The following is a 19852-nucleotide window of genomic DNA, read 5'->3' as shown; positions in this document are numbered from 1 at the left end:
AGTTTCATGCACAGAAGGCACCCAAAGTGTTATGCTGCAACAAGAGAAACAACAATCACGAGGGTAAATGCGATGACAGCCTTCAACAAAATTCCTCTTTCTCTCTCAGCAGCGGGTTTTCCCTTCGGCCCTGAGAGCGTGGTTTCTATATACCTCCGTCGAACAGGTTATGAATGCGCCCTTGTACTGTATAATGGACCATGCACATATATACCGCCAACCGCGCGGATGACAGCCTACTACTTCCTATAGCTAACGGGCTAAACTGAAGCTATAAGAGGTCCAGCTTTAAATGCAATATAACTTTACAGTATGCAGGACAGCAGAGTGCAGTGCAAAATATTCATGGTCTTGTAGTGTACACCAACTGCCACTTTATGAGGCAGGTTTTTTGCTTTCAGTTGTGATGTGTGCGCATCAAGCTCTTTGCAACCAACATGTGCTGATTCTCCCCGCCATTCGCTCCTCGTTGCTATACACAAGGTTTGACCGAACTAGAGGCGCTGGCTCAATGCGTCTTATTCTTCCTTGCCGGACTGGAGACCACTTCGTCAACGCTGGCGTTCGCCGCTTACCTGCTCGCTCTTCACCCCGAAACTCAAGAGAAGCTCCGGAAAGAAGTGGACGACTGCATTGCCACACATGCAAGTGTCCTCATCTGTCTGCGCTTGAATTAGTTCTAGCGAAGGAGCGAGTTCCTTTTGTTTCTTTCACCGTGAACAGATGTCTCAGGACGCTACAAGGGGATGGATTTCTTCAGACCTAAGTGTTTTAAAAGATCAGCAGGTTCCTTTTATCTTCAACCGGAAAAGTACACCTGTGCCAGGCCGCAAATGTGACCTTGAACGCGCCTGTTTTTTAGCTTACACTCAGTAAAAGCTAAACTAGTAGCATTTTTCATGCACTCGATGCTTCGTTTGCCTCAAAGCGAAATTAATAAATACGTCTTGATTAATTTGCTTGCGGTGTTGTAGGCTCCTCAGCACAGAGGCTAACTTGTGTTTAGGCTCATATGCGATGTGTGTGTGTGTGTGTGTGTGTGTGTTTGTGTGCGTGCGTGTGTGCATGCGTGTGTGCGTGCGTGCACGGGAGATGCAATAATCGGCTTCAAAATTTGTGGAACACCAGGAATAAAAAGTGATATTGCACTTGTGTGAGTGCGTCCCACACATGGTTACGTTGTTATGCCTTTCAGATGACGCCGAATGGTTTTTTCTAGGAGGTCGGAGAACAACGCAATATTCCTATATTCGTTAAACATGCAGTGGGGAAAAAAGGAGCAGGAAAAAGCTACATTTTTGCACATCGCGGAGATCTCTCCATCTCAATGAGTGTTTACTTTTGTATCGAATATCTGGAATTAAAACAATAGTCATTGCTTTATAATCGCCACCAGCGGATGAGGCCACCTATAGCCTACAAGCACATTTAAAAAGAACATTAGATTATTGCAGTATGAGAGGCAGGAATGGGGTGACTAACTTGAATGCATTATATCGTATTATTTCCGCAGGGTTCACAGCCGAACTTGGACGTCATATCTAGGCTGACCTACATGCATTGCGTGGTATCAGAAACCCTTCGATTGTTTCCCCCCGCAACGAGGTGAGTAGCAAAATAGGTAATCTTTACTCAAAAGAGGGGTCCGCGAGCCATGGTCTCGCCCGACGAGTAAAAATAATTGCAGTCTCCTTTAAAAACACCGGTTTATTTCCGGGTAAACGGAAAATCATTCAATAAAAGGGGCAACAAAGAAAAGAAACACCACTGCACTGGAGACATGCTGTCGACGCGCACGACGACACACTGCCAAAGATAAAACCTAGCTACGGTCAGGGCTTCACCGCGTCAAACAAACACACTGCGGCGGAAACAGGGCGAGCAATAGGGCTAATGCACTAACTGCGGCACAACAGACATTGCTCATCGCGTGGAATGCAACTCACGCGAATACGCCTAGGCCGTTTCTGCAGGCACTCCTTCCATCTTCGTGTCGCCGGTCTTTCCGTCGTCCGCGCACACGCTGTGACGCTCGCTGGCCGCCCCGCCGGGGCAAGAGACCCCGCGCCTCGCTTCCGATCGAGCTTATCTGCCCTAGTCTCTTCGCCGCTAACATCCCGCCCCCAAGATTATCTGATCACTCATGCGCACTAGCGCTGCCCGCGCAAACACAATACAAATAGGAAAACGCGCGCGCGGTTTAAAACACTTGAAGGGGCTGCGGAGCCTCACATACCGCCCCTCTCAAGACGGGATACCTCCCGAGGCGTCAAACAACGAAAGAAAGAAACAAGGGGACGGGGAGGAGTACAAAACAATTCCGATGCTGACTAGGTGCCCGCTTGAAGGCATTCGCTGGGTTATAGACATTCTTCGGACGATGTTCCAGGTGGCTCACATCTGTTAGACCGAGTGCCTCTACGTACTTTCTGCCCGCTCGTAGTACTTTCCGAGGTCGGCGACGTTGACTGGTTCGGTCTCCCAACCGACCTGCACATGACAAAAAATGTGAGCGAGCCGCGAAAGACGCTTTATTACCACGAAAGGGCCAGTCCACCAACGAGCTAGAGAGGCGGCAAACCCTTTTTTTTTGGCATCACTTAGTGGGTGCGAGTGGCGGAGTCCTTTATCCCAACCTCGAACTGCAAAGGACGCCTGCCCTTGTTGTACTGGCCGCTGTGCTCCATGCGGGCAAGGTCCAAATTCTCCCTGGCCTCCTTTAGTGTTCCATCGAGACGATTAGAGAGGTCCTTGGTGAATTTAGAATAACTGGGAGCCTGTAATTCAGAATCATGGGTAAGGGCACGTTCAACAGAAAATCAAAGCTCACGACAGGGAACTATAGCTGCCGGCGTAAAACCAGCCGGTCCTTGTCGCGAAGGCCATCTCCTGCAAACGAGAATCCTACTCTTTGTCACGGTCTGTGAAAGCCACAAGCATTGGTTTCAGGCTTCGGTTGACGCGTTCGGATGGTAGGGAGTAGTCTTTTTGTGCTGTTCCCCGAGAGCTTTGCAGGTGCAAGCAAATACCCTGCCCGTGAAATACGTGTCATTGTCACTGATAAGCTGCGCCAGGAAGCCCAACCTAGTGAATGCGTCTAGGAGCTTATCCGAGATTACCTTCGAGTCGAGCTTACGCAGCGGGTATAAGTTTACCCATTTTGAAAAATGGTCAGTGACCACTAGCAAGTAGCGGTTTCCATTTACTGATCTAGGATAAGGGCCCATTACCTCACAGGCTACAATATCCCACGGGTAACGAATCTCCACAGGTTGCAAGAGGCCTGATGGTTTGCCTCCCTTCGGCTTCGCTGTTTGGCATGTAGGACAAGTACGGATGTGTGACAGGACATCTTTTCTAAAGCGGGGCCATGTCACGGTACGACACAATTTGTCATACTTTTTCTTACCATTACTATGCCCGGTTAGGCGTATGTTGTGGCAGTACTCTAGGAAGGCCTTGCGAAGGGTCTTAGGGACAACGACCCGAAAGGGGGGCTCACCACCGTACGCATCGGCAGCAGGTATATACCGCAAAGGTAGGCCATCAGCTGCTTCCATGTAGCTGTCGTAGTTGTCTGCTGGTACTGTGCAGGACCTGCTCAGCCACTGACGTATGTGGATGCACTGGTCATCATTGCGCTGGGCATCTAGGAGCTGTTGCCTAGAAATTAATATTCCCCAGGCATCTGCAGGCGCTGCTACAGCCAGGAATGCAGGTATTTGCTCCCCTTCTTCGGGAAGTGGCGCTCTGGACAGGGCGTCCGCTACTTTATTGAAGGTTCCTTTGCGGTATTCCACTCTGCAATGGTATTTTTGGAGAGCGAGAGCCCAGCGGGCCAAGGGGCTGGCTGGGTTTTGCAACTTTGAGAGCGATGCCAATGCCTGGTGGTATGTCTGAATGGTGAAATCAGCCCTATCCCAAAACATGTCAAATTTCCTCAGAGCGAACACTATCGCTAGACACGCCTCCTCTCTCACGCTATAGTTGCGCTCTGGCCCCGTAAGGGTATGACTTGCAAATGCCAAAGGGCAAAGCTTCCCTTGATGCACTTGGAGCAGTACCGCACCTATGCCGCACTCACTTGCATCCGTTTGCCCCGTGAATGACAGGTTTAGGGCGGGAAGCCTTATGCGTGCCGTATTCGCGATGGCTGCGGACAATGCTCGAAATGACCTATCCTCAGTGTCCGTCCAGCACCAATGGGCACCTTTCCGAACGAGCTGAAGGAGGGGTCATGCTAGGTCGGCGCAGTTCGGGATGAAGTGTCGGTAGAATTCTACTATGCCCAAAAAGCGCTTGAGGCTTTTGACGTCTGTCGGAGGTGGGAATTTCAGTATGGCCTGGAGTTTTTCATCACCTGGGCGGACTGTGCCTGACTCCACTACGAAACCAAGGAGGTTGATTCTGTTTGTCACCAAGTGGACTTTGCTAGTATTAATGGTGATACCTGCATTCTGCATTCGCTGAAGAACATTGGTTAGATGAATAAGTGTTCTTCTAGACTATCCGAGAACACTGTTACATCAGTCATGTAGGCCATAACGTAGTTAAACATAGCGTCTACGAGCACAATATTCATTACTCGCTGTAAAGAAGCAGGTTATTTACACAAACCGAAGGGTAGCCGTACAAACTCGAACAATCCTCGATGCAAGTAAAGGCAGTTTTTCTCAATGTCATTACGGTCAATCGGGATCTGCAGAAAGCCTCTGCTACTCTCAAGTGTAGTGAGAAATTTTGCTGATCCAAGTGAATACATGACCGAGTCGACTGATGGAAAGGGTAAGAGTCTCGAACTCTTGCAGCGTTCAGCCGCCGATAATCGACGCACAACCGTGCTGTGCCATCTTTCTTAGGCACGAGAACAACAGGGAATGTCCAAGGGTTTTTTGAGGGTCTCACCGTACCATTGCCCAGCATTTTGTATAGGGCACCATCCAACAGTGCTCGCTTGTGGCCGCTCAAGGGCCTCGGGTTGAACCGGATCGGAAGAGCACCGCCGGTGTGGGTCCTTTGAGTCAGAACTTTCGCCTTCCCAGGGGCCTCTGTGAACATTGTAGCGAAGATCCTCAGTGTCCTCTCGATTCTGCATCTTTCGGCTAGTGACCCCTTGAAAAACTTCAAAACAGTGAGAATACCACTCCCAGTGGCGGTGCCCGAATGGTTGTTTGTGGCCAGCAACTGTGACTGCAAAGCACCTGGTTGTGATGCGAACTTGAATGCCCCAGTATTGATACCGTACTGGTCAGTTTGGTTTCGAAGGTCTATCAGGATTCCTGCCTTGGCTATGAAGTTACGGCCCAATATCACTGGACAGGAAAGACCGGGAAGGGGCAGGAAGCGCTGTTTATTATTTCGCCTATTGAAAGTGACTGTTAAAAGGGCTGCCGAGGTTGCAGGCACTACTTGGCCAGATGCCATACGCAGGTTGGTGCTTAGACTCAGTAACCGCAGGTGTTTTGCATCACAGGCGTTTTTGACTCGATCGCCGAAAACTGAAACTGTAGAGCCTGTGTCTAAAAGCGCAGGCACTTCTATTCTGGCCACATTCACTGCAGCCAGCGGCGTACTGTCAAGGTGGGTATTATTACAACGAGAGGTTGACGGAACAGCACTCACCGTTTGGTCCTGAAGTTTTTTGAGTAATGCTGGTGGCTCCCACGTTGATGTGGGCCGGGTGAGCGGTTCCCGTCTCTGCTTCACCGGCGGTAGTTCGCTGTTGTATTTTTGGCAGCAGGATGGTGCGACGACCAAAATACCCTGCTTCGTGGTGTGGTCCCGGCCAGCGTTGCACCCCAAACTCCGTCAGCGGGATGGGGCGGACGACGACTTTCCCCCACAGCTCCATCAGTGTAATGGGGCGGATGACGACTTGCACCAACAACTCTGTCAGCAGGAGGGGGGAGGGACGACGACTTGCACCCACAGCTCCGTCAGCAGGAGGGGGCGGACGACGACTTGCACCCGCAGCTCTCAGCAGGAGGGGGCAGACGACGACTTGCACTCATAACTCCGTCAGCGGGAGGAGGCGGATGATGACTTGCATCCACAACTGCGTCAGCAGGAGGGGGCGGACGACGACTTGCACCCACAACTCCGTCAGCAGGAGGGGGCGCGTTCTGGCCTGCCATGCCGTGCAGTCGGCTCGCCACCGGAGGAGCTGCACCAGGAACTGCGACCTCGTGGAAGTCGCCTGCCTCCGTAGGGCAGCTGGGGGTTACCCTCCTGTGTACTACCGATGATCCGAGCCACGTACAGGACGGCTCGAGGCAGGTCTCCGTTGGGGGAGGTGGATCGTAGTGGAGCTCCGCCAGTGAAGATACCACCATGCGGGATGCTTCCCTGGCCATGTCGTCGAAGTCCAGGAACAGGCGGCGCCGGAGGTATGGCTGGTACCTTTAATGGGACAGATGTATGGCATGAGCCACCTTCTCTGTTTCCGGAGCTCTAGGATCTTGCCGCTTATGCAGCTCTTGAAAACTGCGCAAAAACTCGACCAAACCCTCATTTTCGCCTTGCGTCGTAGCGAAAAGCTTATCTTTTATGCGGATGACGTACGCGGCAAAAGCACTTCTCGAAAACGCTCTATAAAATCCTGCTTTGCTTTGAATGGCCGCTGTCTACGCCTCCAGGTTGCTGCGGAAGCTACTAAGCCTACAGGAATCACATGCGTGACAAGGGCACTGTCCGAAATTGCCATTGCCAACTGATAGTCGTCAATTTCATGAAGAAAATTGCAAGCGGATTTCTTGTCTGCGTATCATTCAAACCTCGGCATGGGTAAATTAAGCTGCAGCTGGTTGTCGCGATACAATGGAGTGGGCGCTAACGAAACTGGCCCACTTCCCACAATTTCCCTGAATTGTGCCTTGGATTCAAGTAGCTGGGACAGTAGGCCAACATTCTGCTATCGAAGTCCGACGGATCGGTTTTCCGGTCTTGTAGCTGTTTATGCGCAGAACCGGCATGGGTGGTAGGCGGAAATTCAGTCGTCAACTGGGCACTTGCGCCAGGTAAGCTGAGGTAATCCGTCATAGCTCCGTACGAAAGTGAGGAATGTTGTCACCAGAGGTGGGCATTTGACCTCAAAAACCTCGACCTCACTTCAGACTCGCGGGACGAAATAAAGCTCGAGCAAGAATCACGTGGGGCGCCAGATGAAGCTCTCGCCTTCAAAAGATGGGTCCGCGAGCCACAGTCTCGACCGACGAGTGACAATTCATCATCATCATCATCATCATCAGCAGCAGCAGCAGCAGCCTGATTATACCCACTGCAGGGCGAAGGCCTCTCCCATATTTCTCCACCTAACCCGGTTCTGTGCTAGCTGCATCCTCTTGACCCCTGCGAACTGCTTAACCTCATCCGCCCACCTAACTTTCTGCCGCCCCCTGCTACGCTTTCCTTCCCTTGGAATCCAGTTTGTTACCCTCAGCGACCATCGGTTATCCTCTCTTCGCACTACATGTCCTGCCCATGTCCATTTCTTCTTCTTAATTTCCACTAGAATGTCGGTAACTTGAGTTATTTCTCTGGCCCACTCTGCACGCTTTCTATCTCTTAATGTTACCCCTACCATTTTTCGTTCCATAGCCCTCTGGGTTGCCCTCAACTTAAGTAGAACTCTCTTGGTTAGCCTCCACGTATCAGCCCCATAGGTGAGTACAGGCAAGACGCAACTGTTGTATACTTTCCTCTTGAGCGATACCGGTAAGCTGCTAGTCATAATCTGCGAGTGCTTGCCAAATGCGCTCCATCCCAATCTTATTCTTCTTGTTATTTCCTTTTCATGGTCCGGATCTGCGGTTACTACCTGTCCTAAGTAGACATATTCGCCTACTACTTCCAGTATTTCGCTACCTAATGTAAACTGCTGTTCCTTCCCGAGGCTGTTGAACATTACATTAGTCTTCTGCATATTGATTTTCAAGCCTACCTTTCTACTTTTTCTGTCTAGGTCATCAATCATTATTTGCAGTTCATCCCCCGAGTTGCTTAGCAAGGCAATGTCATCAGCAAATCGCAGATTACTGAGGTATTCTCCATCTACCCTTATCCCTAACTGCTCCCATTCGAAGTCTCTGAATACTTCCTCTAAACAAGCTGTGAATAGTACTGGGGAGATTGTGTCTCCTTGCCTAACACCTTTCTTTATGGGAATTTTGTTACTTTCTTTATGCAGAACTATGGTTGCTGTGCAGCCACTATATATATCTTCCAGCACTTTCACGTACGGCTCGTCTACCCCCTGATTTCGCAATGCCTGCATCACCGCCGAGGTTTCAACTGAGTCAAATGCTTTTTCGTAATCAATGAATGCTATGTATAAGGGCTGGTTATATTCCGAGCATTTTTCTATTACCTGGTTGCTGGTATGGATATGATCGATAGTAGAGAACCGTTTCCGAAACCCTGCTTGATCCTTTGCTTGATTGCAGTCTAAGGTTGTCCTGATTCTATTAGCGATTACCTTAGTAAATACCTTATACGTAACAGACAGTAAGCTGATTGGTCTGTAATTTTAAGGTCCTTAGAGTCCCCTTTCTTGTGAATGAGGATAATGTTTGCATTCTTCCATGGTTCCGGTACCGTCGATGACACCAGGCACTGCGTATACAGGGTGGCCAGTTTTTCTAGCACAATATCCCCCCCGTCCTTCAGCAAATCTGTAGTTATCTGATCCTCTCCAGCTGATTTCTCCTTTTTCATAGTTTCTAGTGCTTTCTTGACCTCGTCCTTCGTCACTGGTGGAACGTCTGACTGTTTTTCCCTACCGCCAATCTCATTACGGTCCTGCCTACTTTGGCTACTGTAGAGATCTGTATAGAACTCCTCGGCTACTTTGACTATCTTGTCCATATTAGTGATGACGTTGCCCGCCTTGTCCCTTATCGCATATCATCTGGTTTTTGCCTATGCCCAATTTCTTCTTTACCGCTTTAAGGCTTTCCCCGTTCTTTACAGCATGCTCAATTTTCTCCATGTTATACTTCCTTATATCGGCCACCTTGCGCTTATTGATTAGCTTTGATATCTCGGCCAATTCGATCTGGTCTGTTGGATTGGAAGCTTTCATATTCTGGCGTTTCTTAATCAAATCTTTCGTCTCCTTAGACAGCTTACCGGTATCCTCTCTAACTATCCTACCGCCTACTTCTACCGCGCACTCAGTAATGATATCTCTGAAATTATTGTTCCTTGCCTCTAGGGTAATGTCGCCATCCTCAGTTAGAGCTGAATACCTATTCTGTAGCGAGATCCTAACTCTTCTGCCCTCCCCCTCACCGCTAATTCGTTGATGGGTTTCTTTCTTACTAATCTGTTGCGATCCTTCTTCAGATTTAGGCTAATTCGGGACCTCACCATCCTGTGGTCACTGCATCGCACTTTCCCGATTACCTCTACATCCTGCACAATGGCGGGGGTTGAACACATTATGAAGTCGATTTCATTTTAGTCTCTCCGTTAGGACTTTTCCATGTCCATTTCCGGTTCTTCCGTTTGCTGAAGAAGGTATTCATGATTCGTAAGTTATTGCGCTCTGCAAACTCAACTAGTAACTCCCCCCTGCTATTCCTAGAACCAATGCCATAGTCACCTACTACCTTGTCTCCTGCCTCTTTTTTCCCTACCATGGCATTGAAGTCGCCCATTAGTACAGTATACTGCGTCTTTACTTTTCGCATTGCCGATTCTACATCTTCATAGAAGCTTTCAACTGCCTGGTTATCATAAATACATGTAGGTGCATAGGCCTGTACAACCTTCAGTTTATACCGCTTATTAAGCCTAATTACGATGCCAGCAACCCTCTCATTAATACCATAGAATTCATCTATATTACCCGCTATATACTTATTGACAAGGAAACCTACTCCTAATTGTCGCCTCTCTGGTAAACCTCAATAACACAGTACATGCCCATCCTTCAGTACAGTATATGTCTCATGCGGCCTCATAACCTCACTAAGCCCTATGACATCCCATTTCATACCCTCTAGTTCCTCTAACACCACTGCTAAACTAGCTTCACTAGCTAGGGTTCTAGCATTAAACGTTGCCAGGGTCAGTTTCTAATGGCGGCCTGTCCAGCGGAGCCAGGCTTTCTTAGCAACCCCTGCTGCGTCACAGGTCTGACCGCCGCCGTGGTCAGTTGTTCCGCAGCCGCTGGTGACTGAGGGCCGGGGTTTTATGGAGCTTATCACAGGAGGTAGTGGCCAATTACTGCACCAGGGTGGCCAACTCCTGTTCTGGTGAGGGAGTGCGTTGCCGGAGGTGTTCACCGGCACCAGGTCGCACCCCAAACCTGTTTATGCAATTCCATCAACACGCGGATTTTTTTTTTTCATCCGGTGGAGAATTGCGCGGCACCGGGATTTGAACCCCGGTCCTCTTGCATGCGAGGCGGATGTTCTACCGCTACGCCACCGCTGCACCGCTGTGACAATTCCAGTATTCTTTAAAAACACCGGTCTATTACCGGTTAAACGCAAAATGATTCAATAAAAGGGGCAACAAATAAAGGAAACGCCACTGCACTGGAGGCATGCTGTCGACTCGCACGACGATACACTGTCAAAGATAAAACCTAACTAGGGCGGGGCCTTACCGCGTCAAATAAACCACACTGCGGCGAGAACAGGGCGACGGATAGGGCTAATGCACTAACAGCGGCACAACAGATATTGCTTCTCGCTTGGCAACAACTCACGCGAACACTCCTAGGCCGTTTCTGCAGGCATTCCTTCCATCTTCGTGTCGCCGGTCTTCTTTCCGTCGTCTGTGCACACCCCGTTGGCCCGTGACGCTCGCTGGCCGCCCCGCCGGGGCAAAAGATCGCGCGTCTTGCTTCCGACGAGTTTATCTACCCTAGTCTCTTCGCCGCTAACATTCCGCCCCCAAGATTAGCTGATCGCCCATGCACACTCGTGCTGCCCCCGCAAACACAATACAAATAGGAAAACGCGCGCGCGGCTTACACCTCTTAAAGGGGCTGCGGAGCTCAACTGAAAAGTATGATTTCATCTTCCGAATATTTTCTCGTATATTTCAAAGTTCAGTTCGCAGTTAATATTTAGCGTGGCAAATAGTTTACTTAAATCTCGAAACCTTCAGAAAATGTGATTTAAATAATGGTATTAAGAACCATTTGGTACCCAGCCAGTAGGCTACAATGAAAACTCCAAAATATTTTAATGTTGAAATATACACAAGAAGTACTTTGCTTTGGGCTAATTGGTTCATGGTTGAAGTGGATTATGAAGACGGCGCGAAAGCGACGAGGACAAGGAAGCAACACTAAAATAACAGGACAGGCGAAATATACACGTCGTTTTCTTGGGGCTCGAACAAGTCCAACGGTTTATTCTCCAGTGGAGGAGATATGCCTGGTTACCAATACAAGGCTGAAATATTTGAGCGAATTTCACTTACAATGAAATGTATAAAGTCCTTTACCCATATGTTTGAAGCCGCATCTTTTGCTCCACACACTGTTTGCCACCTGCACGACAAACGTTTTATCTTCCCGTCTAAAACAATTAATTCTAAAATTACAAATCCATATTTGCAATTTTTTAAGTTTTTTTTACTTCTTTACGTGCTTCATAACCCTGCATACAATAAATCTGCTGTCGTATGTAAAGTGGCGTATTGAAGAACTTCCGCAAATATTTCTTTATACCAACAGAACATTGATCTTTATAAAGTAAACAATTCTGATGGCTTGAGAAGAGTGCTGTAAATACATGTTCCCTTCTGTTCTTTTCCACCAGGCTAGAACGGTCCGGCTACGATGACTACGTTCTTGGTGACACAGGCATCAAGCTTCCGAAAAAATGCTCAGTTGTGATCCCGGTCTACGCAATACATCGTGATCCTGAGGTGTTTCCCAACCCCGACAGTTTCAAGCCGGAGAGGTAGACATGAATATAAGTATTGCGCCTAAGAGATTTTAGACAATGAGCCGAGATTGAAAGTTATCCTCTAATATACCATCGAAGAGAAGCGGAAGACACCTACTACCCTGAATACTGAAACCTCAACCTAATTAGGGCCCTATGACGTTTTGTGAACACTCCGCATTTAAAGAAAAAACTCGCGACAAATCACATTTGATAAGACTTAATCTGATTTATATCCAGAAACAAGGAGTTAAAAGGTAGTGGGTAAGAAAAGAAGCCAGTTATTTAAAGCTAGATTCACTGGCTTCATCTGCCTTCTGGAAGGGAGTTCGGAATTAGAAGTCCTGATAAAGGCGATAGTTCTAACTGTTACCGCTACAATGGCTTATATTATCTTCGACTAATGGTTATTGTTTTTTATATCAACCTTTCTTCGTAACCAATAAACCTGACGTTTGTGAAAAAAATGTCTTCAGCATATATGTCTCTTGCTAATTGCCTGGTACGGAGAAATATGTTAATAATCAGAATGTTCAATTATTGAAGCCTAATCTGAATAAGATAAATATTCATTGACAGTCAAGTGGGAATTAGCGACGCTAGCTTATAGCCGCAAGCCTAGCCTTTTAGGCAATAGCTTAAAACTGAAAACTCTGAATTTGGCTGATTGCGCACTAAGAAAACCTTGGTTGACTCATTTTGCGTCCTTCAAATGAAGATAAATCTTTAAATGTACGTAATGAATATTTATTTATTGCGAGGTCTACAGCAGCACCTTCTACGTTCGGGTTATCGTGTAAGTGCAAATGTCGTACAGGTTTGCTTTCATTATTGCCGCGCAGCGCCTAGCACAGAACTAAGAGTGCAAGAAGTCGTCAATGTGGACTAACATGTGCTACTCGGAAAACATGAACTGAAGGGTTCAGGCGGAAAGCTTGAGTATTACCGACCAAGAATTAACGTGTAGCCCCATGCAGTAGTTTGATGGTCCGTGAGAGCGGCTGCTGCAGCAATGCTAAGGAGACCTCAACCGATGACCGTATTTTTCGCTGCGGACGTTTCCCGCCTGTGTTCTTTAGGAAGCACAATAATACGTAAATTATTTACCCTCTATATGATAGCAATTGGCGGTGATGTCATCTTTTGGACCACTTCAATATACGGACGGGCTGTATTTCTGCAGGAGCTGCTAACCTGCGCGCCATTATTGAAGGAATCCAAGAGTTATTATGAAATGCTTACTCCGGTAAATCTTGGTGTTCTTTTTTTTTTCAACCGTCATTCAGATTCAGCGCTGAGAACGTTGAGGCCATCAAGCCGTTCACCTACCTTCCTTTCGGAGCGGGGCCGAGGAACTGCATCGGAATGCGCCTGGCTCTGCAGTCCGTCAAGCTCTGTCTGCTTCACTCCCTGCACAACGTGCAGTTTGTGCGTACAGAGAAAACACAGGTAAGAGAAACATTAGAAGGAGGAGGGAATATTTAATGAACAAAGAAAAGTTCTTAAGTCAGAACGATTACCCTGTACTGTGACTTTGTACGTTATCTCAGAATAAAAGTTCCGAAAAGCATGAAGAGCACGAGAAAGCAGCACTCCATGGCCTTGGCGCAATTTTCATCCGTATATGCATAGGCGCCGTGCGCTCAGGTGACACTCCTAGAAAAGCACTAGAACCCTGGGCCTTTCTTCGTAGCAAGCGCCAGCGATGGGAGAGGTGACAGCCACTCATGAAATCTACCCAGTGTGCCACGTTTTCGCGCGAGTGATGGCGGTTACATTATCACGCAGTGTGCGCAGCGAGAGCCCGGTTGCTCCGCGGCGCGGCGAACAACTGATATTGCTCCCGAAGCCGTGGTTTGTGTATTTGTCAAATAACTGTACGTTTCGGACTTAATTTTGTGTTAAAAAGCGCCATGAATAACTGACGTTAATGCCCATGTAATTTCGCCAGTCGACCAAGAACACTCGTTTGAATAAGAGCGAGATATCGGATAATGCTTTTTTTTTTTGTGGTGTCTACAGCTGTCTGCGCTGTAAAAAAGTTTTTTTGGTGGCACCTTTTCAGGTACTAATAGTGTTGTTCCAAACTTTGTTCACTGAATTCAACATGCATGGAAGGCAAAATCAAATTTTACTGCGATACAAAAAACAAACAAACAAAAACGTATGATAAACCAGATGAATAAAATGATCAAACGTCTGAAGAGCACCACAAAAGCGACCTTTGACAGATTGAAGTTTCCTGAAGCACACATCTAACTTTTAGATGTATTTCGTGCAGGCACCATTGACATTCAAGAAAGGTCTAGGTGTTCTGACTGCAGAAGCCTTCACCGTTGGAGTACGTAGAAGACCTGAGCAGAAGTGTCAATAAACGGTTCTTCCAAAAGCACACAATTTACTTTAATGCGTCGTGGAATTTATTTCAGATATAAAAAAGTAAATAAAATGTTCACCATTATTAACATTTTTCTCGCGAAGCAACAATGATTCGAAACACATTATTATAAAATATTTAGCTGCGTGGTAAGTCAGTATTATACCTGTGCCGCCTTCCTTCTGAGAAAGACGTTATACCTACTCGGTCTCGTCCAAAGCCACCATATTTGGACACAACTGAGAAGCAAACTAGTCGGAAAATCTGATTGCAATGCTAGTTATAGTACCCAAAGTATCTCACTTGAATCCACATACAACGATTATGGCTTCCCGCATAACCTCTATTCCGTCTGGCAATAATCAGTCCGTCTACCCTTTGTAACATTTGCCTATAGCTCTGCTCGTCATGATACCGCTGCATACTCTCCCTTTTATCTGCTCTTTGGCCGACGCCCATTATTACTCCCCTTTGATGCATCGCTACCCTCTACTGACGCCGCCACTAGTACTTACGCTCGTGATGCCATATCCCACGCTAAGATGTTCGCCACATTGCTCGCGACAGGCTCTTTGCCTCCCAAGGCGCCAAGCAATCCTGTTATAACAGTCGCCATCGCGATGTGCACTGCGCCCCAGGCTCTCTCGTTTTGCTCTGGCTCCCATCACGCCCGGTGGGCTTGTGCGAAAAACTTCTACCACGCTACACAGACCCCTACCGTATCTTGTGCCTAGTCACCGACGTCTCATACGAAATCGAACCTTTGAAGCTGAAGTCTTCTGCACCACAAGCTTCCGACATTGTGCATGTGACACGACTCAAGCCATATTATTCACGCCCTGCTTCGCTTACCTACAACGCACCGGGACTGTGCTTCTGTGGCGGAGCTAATGTTATGTGGTGTCCCATAATGGCATTCAGCAAGTAAAGAAAGAAGTGTCTGGGGGTAGGAACGAAGACTACGTTCAGTGTTGAGTTGTGCGGCTAAGCGGTGCCCATCGATTTCAGACTGGTGCTACCCATCGGTGCGTCATTTCCACTCGTAACATCTTATCCAGTATTTGCTAACACATTTGCTCAATGTGGCACTCTTTTCGATTTCACTATGGAGTAAAACGGTCACAAGGGAGCATTTTTTTCCATGTGAAAAGGCCGCGACCCTGTGTTGCATCGCAATGTTTGAAAACAATTGCACATGAGTCATATCTTTAAAACCGTCAGGTCTCGGATGAACATATTTGCCAGTGAAATCACTACAATGTGCTCACATGGTTTCCTCACTGGAGTGTCAGAGTGGATAGTAATGAGTAGTTACTTTTTCATTAGTCGAACTGTGTGAACTGGAGGCCTAAAACATTGCCCACCTGTAATTAACCAAGTTCCGTGCTAGTTTGATACACTTGACTGCTGCGAACTTCTTAACCTCATCCGCCCACCTCACTTTCTGCCGCCATCTGCTACGCTTTGCTTCCCTTGGAATCCGGTTTGGTGCCCTAAGCGACCGTAGGTTGTCCTCTCTTCGCTCTACATACCCTGCCCATGCCCATTCTTCTCCTTGGTTTTAACTAGAGTGTCATTACGACCTGTTATTTCTCTGACACACTCTGCACGCTTCCTATATCTTACCGTTAACCCTACCAGATTTCATTCTATAGCCCTCTGCGTTGTCCTCAACTCAACTAGAACCCTTTTCGTTAGTCTCAACGTTTGCGCCCCACAGTTAATTACAGGTAAAATGCAACTGTTGTATGCTTTCCTCTTGAGCGATAACGTTAAGATGCTCTAATCATATTCTTTGAGTACTTGCCAAATGCACTCCATCCCAATCTTGTTCAATTTATTTCATTTTCATAATCCGGATCCACGATCACTGCCTCTCCTAAGTAGAAATATTCCCATGCAACTTCCAGTGTTCGCTACCGCTGTTCCTTCCCGGGACCGCTGAACATTACCTTACCCTTCTTCATATTAATTTTTAATCCCATATTCCAGCGTTTCCTGTCTAGGTCATCTGTCATTCTTTGCAGTTCATCTCCGTAGTTGTTCAGCAAGGCAATTTCATCAGCGACTCGTGGATTACTGAGGTAGTTTCTATAAACCCTTATCTCTAACTGCTCCCATTCCAAGTCTCTGAATACATCGTCTAAGCAAGTTGTGAATAATACTGGGGACGTCGTGTCTCCTTGTCTAACACCTTTCTTTATGCGAATTTTGTTACTTTCGCAGTGCAGAAAGATGTTTTTTTGTGCAACCACTATATATGTATATATATATATATATATATATATATACCGGGTGTCTCAGCTAACTTGAACCAAGGGTTACAAAATAATATATTTGAGGTAGGTCAGTGAAACCAGTTGCATACAACTACCAGCCTGCTTGCGCACTACAGGCATTTTTTTGTTTTACAATTAGTTAATTGTCTAATTATGTTAATTTTTTTAATTTAATAAATATTCACCTTAGGCCAAAAATGTGAATTGGAAAGTTGTAGAGCACCTTTAGAACCCCCCCCTCCATTATTTGCGATAACGAAAGTCTCACCTGTATCTTTTTTTCCGGGCTCAAAAGAAAGCCCGCGAAATACAAATAATACCACGTGACTAGCGCATATGAGCGCAGCGATTGTGGTGCTCTCAGTGGTTTGAGCGAACAAAATCAGCTGCGGCCGTGACCCGATGGTCTCGTTGCAGCGGCAGGCAGAAATGTTGGCGATGGTTGGAGCGAGCTCGAACAGGCCTGGCCAAGATCGCGGTGGCGACGGGAGAGCTCGAGCTCACCCTTCGCCACCGCGATCTTGGCCAGGCCTGTGCACCGCAGCAGCCTACATGATGACGACAGGCGGATGACGATAAAGAACCGGCAAATGAAGGTGCAGCGCTAATTTTAGTCGAGTCATATGATGTGATCTCGCCCCTTTAGCCAAGCCTGTATGCGCAGATTCAGTGGCTGATACTTTATCGCTCATCCGTTTGCCGTAAAGTTCGTTGATGGGAGAGATGGAGGGTTTGTTAGAATCCCGGTGGTGTCGGCTCGCCGCTCTCTGCTACTTGCACCTTCACGTGGGCCGACTGTCTGACGCGGGCGAAGAAGCCATCGCAGGCATATCGGCCTGCCGCTTTAACGGGGCCAAGGAGACACGGCCGCAGCTAATTTCGTTCGCTCAAACCATGACTGAGAGCACCACAATCGCGGCGCACGAATGCACTAGACACGAGGTATTATTTGTATTTCGCGGGCTTCCTTTGAGCCCAGAAAAAAAAGATACACGTGAGACTTTCTTTATCGAAATTAATGGAATGGGGGTTTCTGAAGGTGTCCTACAAGTTTCCAATTCACATTTTTGGTCTAAAGTCGATATTTAATAAATTAGAAAAATAAACATAATTAGCTAATTAAGTATTTTCAAAACAAAAAAATGCCTGTAGTGCGCAAGGAGGCTGGCAGTTGTATGCAATTGGTTTCACTGACCTATCTCAAATATATTAATTTGTATCCCTTGGTTCAAGTTAGCTGGGACTCCCGGTATATATATATATACCAGCGTTTTCCCATTTGGCTCATATAAATATGATTTCGTAGTGCCCGCACAGCTGCCTAGATTTCTACTGAACCCAATGCTTTTTCATAATCGATCAATGCTATGTATAGGGGCTTTGCATACAGAAATTTTGGCCCCATAAACCTCGACCACACCTATAACTCAAAAAATAATTGGCGACCTCACTCAACCTTATAAATTGTGGTTGAGGTCTGCCAGGTGACCTCACTTCACTTTTCAGGTGACCATTGGCGACCTCACTCAACTTCACCTCAAACTCAAAATGTGAGGTTGAGGTCTGGCAGTCGACCTCAAAAAAAAAAAAAGAATTATTAAATTAAACCGTAACTTAAAGCAAATATACATTTCTAGGTAATCTTGGGATATATAGGCAAGCCAGAATTTTGTCGTATGAAGGCTGCATTTTACTCTTAATTTTATACAACAATTAATATTACGGATAAAAGTAAAAAAACTCCGGAGACTGCATGCCCAACTCTGCACTAAAGTGGCAATCCTTCTCCTAACTTTTTGTGGTTGCTTTCATTCTAAGGCCTACATGGGTACCACGTTACTACGCATAGGCCAATAGTGCAATACAAACAGTTTATCCCATCCGACCCACATTATTAAGATTCGTATTAGAAATAAAACAAGCAGGTTCTTAATATATACTGAAAATAGAAATACTGTTGACCCTAGTGACGATGACAACAATGACGATATGCTCTTCTTTAATTCGAAAAAAAAAATTGATTGCCAAGCTTTTTTTAATACACTATACATTGTCTTGCGACCGAATACATTAAATTATGAAAAAAATAGGAATACAGTCGTGCCTCGATAGTATGGACGCTTTGGTTTCCGACCAAAGCTTATCATAAGGCGAGCCATACTAACGAGTCATGTATAAAAAGTAAAAGTGAGAAACAATTTCTAAATTATGGTGGCTTTCTTAAATAAATTTGTAATTAAAAACAGCCGAACTGTCGATGCTACCCTTTTCTCTATGAATCCGTCGACCCGAAACGTCATGTCTGTTTTTAAACCTTGTCAACCAGCCTCTTGAGTAGCTGAAGTCAGTAAAGCCTAGAGAGAGCGGAGAATATTATTTTTCAGTAAACATCACCCTATTTTACTGAACAAAAATCCCGTAAGTCATCACAGGTAAAACCTATCAAGACGGAGGAGAAAGAACGGTACGCACTCAATGTTGCCGAGGCAACGAGCCTTCTCTTGAATCATTTCGTTGCTGACAACAGCACCATTCGCATGCACATTCCCGAACCACATTAACAAGGCTGACTCCATTTCTTCGAACTGTGCTGGGCGCTGTCGGTCTGTGGCTGACACTGCGATGCGGACGTTGAGTCATTTATTGGAGTCCTGTAGTATAGATGCTACCGTCGACCTGGCGAGTCTGAGGCCTAGTTGAACTTGTGTAGAGTCCCTCACAGCTTGGATTTACTGAGATGGCGTTTGCCGCTTGTATTCACAAATTTCCCGCTTCGCGCTTATGTTCAGCACCGTTCTTTTGCGTTTAACTCTCGCCATGCCAAAAGTGAGGCGAAAGATGAGGCTAACAGGCTCCTGATTCTTTGCACTCTTTTTGCCTAGTTAAGCTCCCTGCCTTTGCGTTCTCCTGACTCTATCGTTTTTGCCTTGTACTGTTTCTGTGGGAAGCGAGGCAGTCAAGTTCGCAGGCTACTATACAGAGGGCTATCGAACTAGCCCTTTTCTGTGCCGTTTGTATGCGTTCTTATGAAACAAACACTGCAAGCTGAAGTACAGTTTAGAACGATGGCTAGCCGACTACGAAGAGCTCAGACCTTCTCAAGGCCGCATCTTTGACTCAAAGCAAAGCCGACATGCGGACTGCCTGGGGTGCAAAATGTGGCAGTTTGGCAGCGTAACAGTGACGAAAACCAGGAGCATGAGAAGGAAGGGCGTCCAGGACGGGACTCCCGATCCTGGTTGCGTGCTCGTCGCCTTTTTTTTTTGTCGTTTTACTTCGTGAGTGTGTCC

The 19852-nt window shown here is 46.9% G+C and overlaps 2 protein-coding genes across 2 annotated transcripts in view; one reads left to right on the top strand and one right to left on the bottom strand.

Moving 5' to 3' along the window:
• The window catches only part of LOC146187324 (cytochrome P450 3A24-like), a 71818-nt gene extending 57523 nt beyond the window's left edge, over positions 1-14295 (top strand). The window contains exons 10-14 of the mRNA XM_084607639.1: positions 484-644; positions 1514-1605; positions 11778-11921; positions 13193-13355; positions 14188-14295. Coding sequence (XP_084463765.1) covers positions 484-644; positions 1514-1605; positions 11778-11921; positions 13193-13355; positions 14188-14280 — 653 coding nt within the window. The 3' untranslated portion in view covers positions 14281-14295. The remainder of the gene's footprint in view (positions 1-483; positions 645-1513; positions 1606-11777; positions 11922-13192; positions 13356-14187) is intronic.
• LOC146187325 (uncharacterized) lies at positions 4930-10831 on the bottom strand. The gene is made up of 3 exons (XM_084607640.1): positions 10715-10831; positions 5623-6399; positions 4930-5048 (listed from the first exon to the last, which is right to left on the bottom strand). The coding sequence occupies exon 2, from the start codon at positions 6351-6353 to the stop codon at positions 5937-5939; it is 417 nt and encodes a 138-aa protein (XP_084463766.1). The 5' UTR covers positions 6354-6399; positions 10715-10831; the 3' UTR covers positions 4930-5048; positions 5623-5936.
• Positions 14296-19852: the final 5557 nt, after the last annotated feature.

The sequence above is a fragment of the Amblyomma maculatum genome, chromosome 6, assembly GCF_055883805.1.
Source record: "Amblyomma maculatum isolate TAMU_Amacu chromosome 6, ASM5588380v1, whole genome shotgun sequence".
NCBI lineage: Eukaryota > Metazoa > Arthropoda > Arachnida > Ixodida > Ixodidae > Amblyomma > Amblyomma maculatum.
This window is presented reverse-complemented; position numbering and strand designations above follow the sequence as displayed.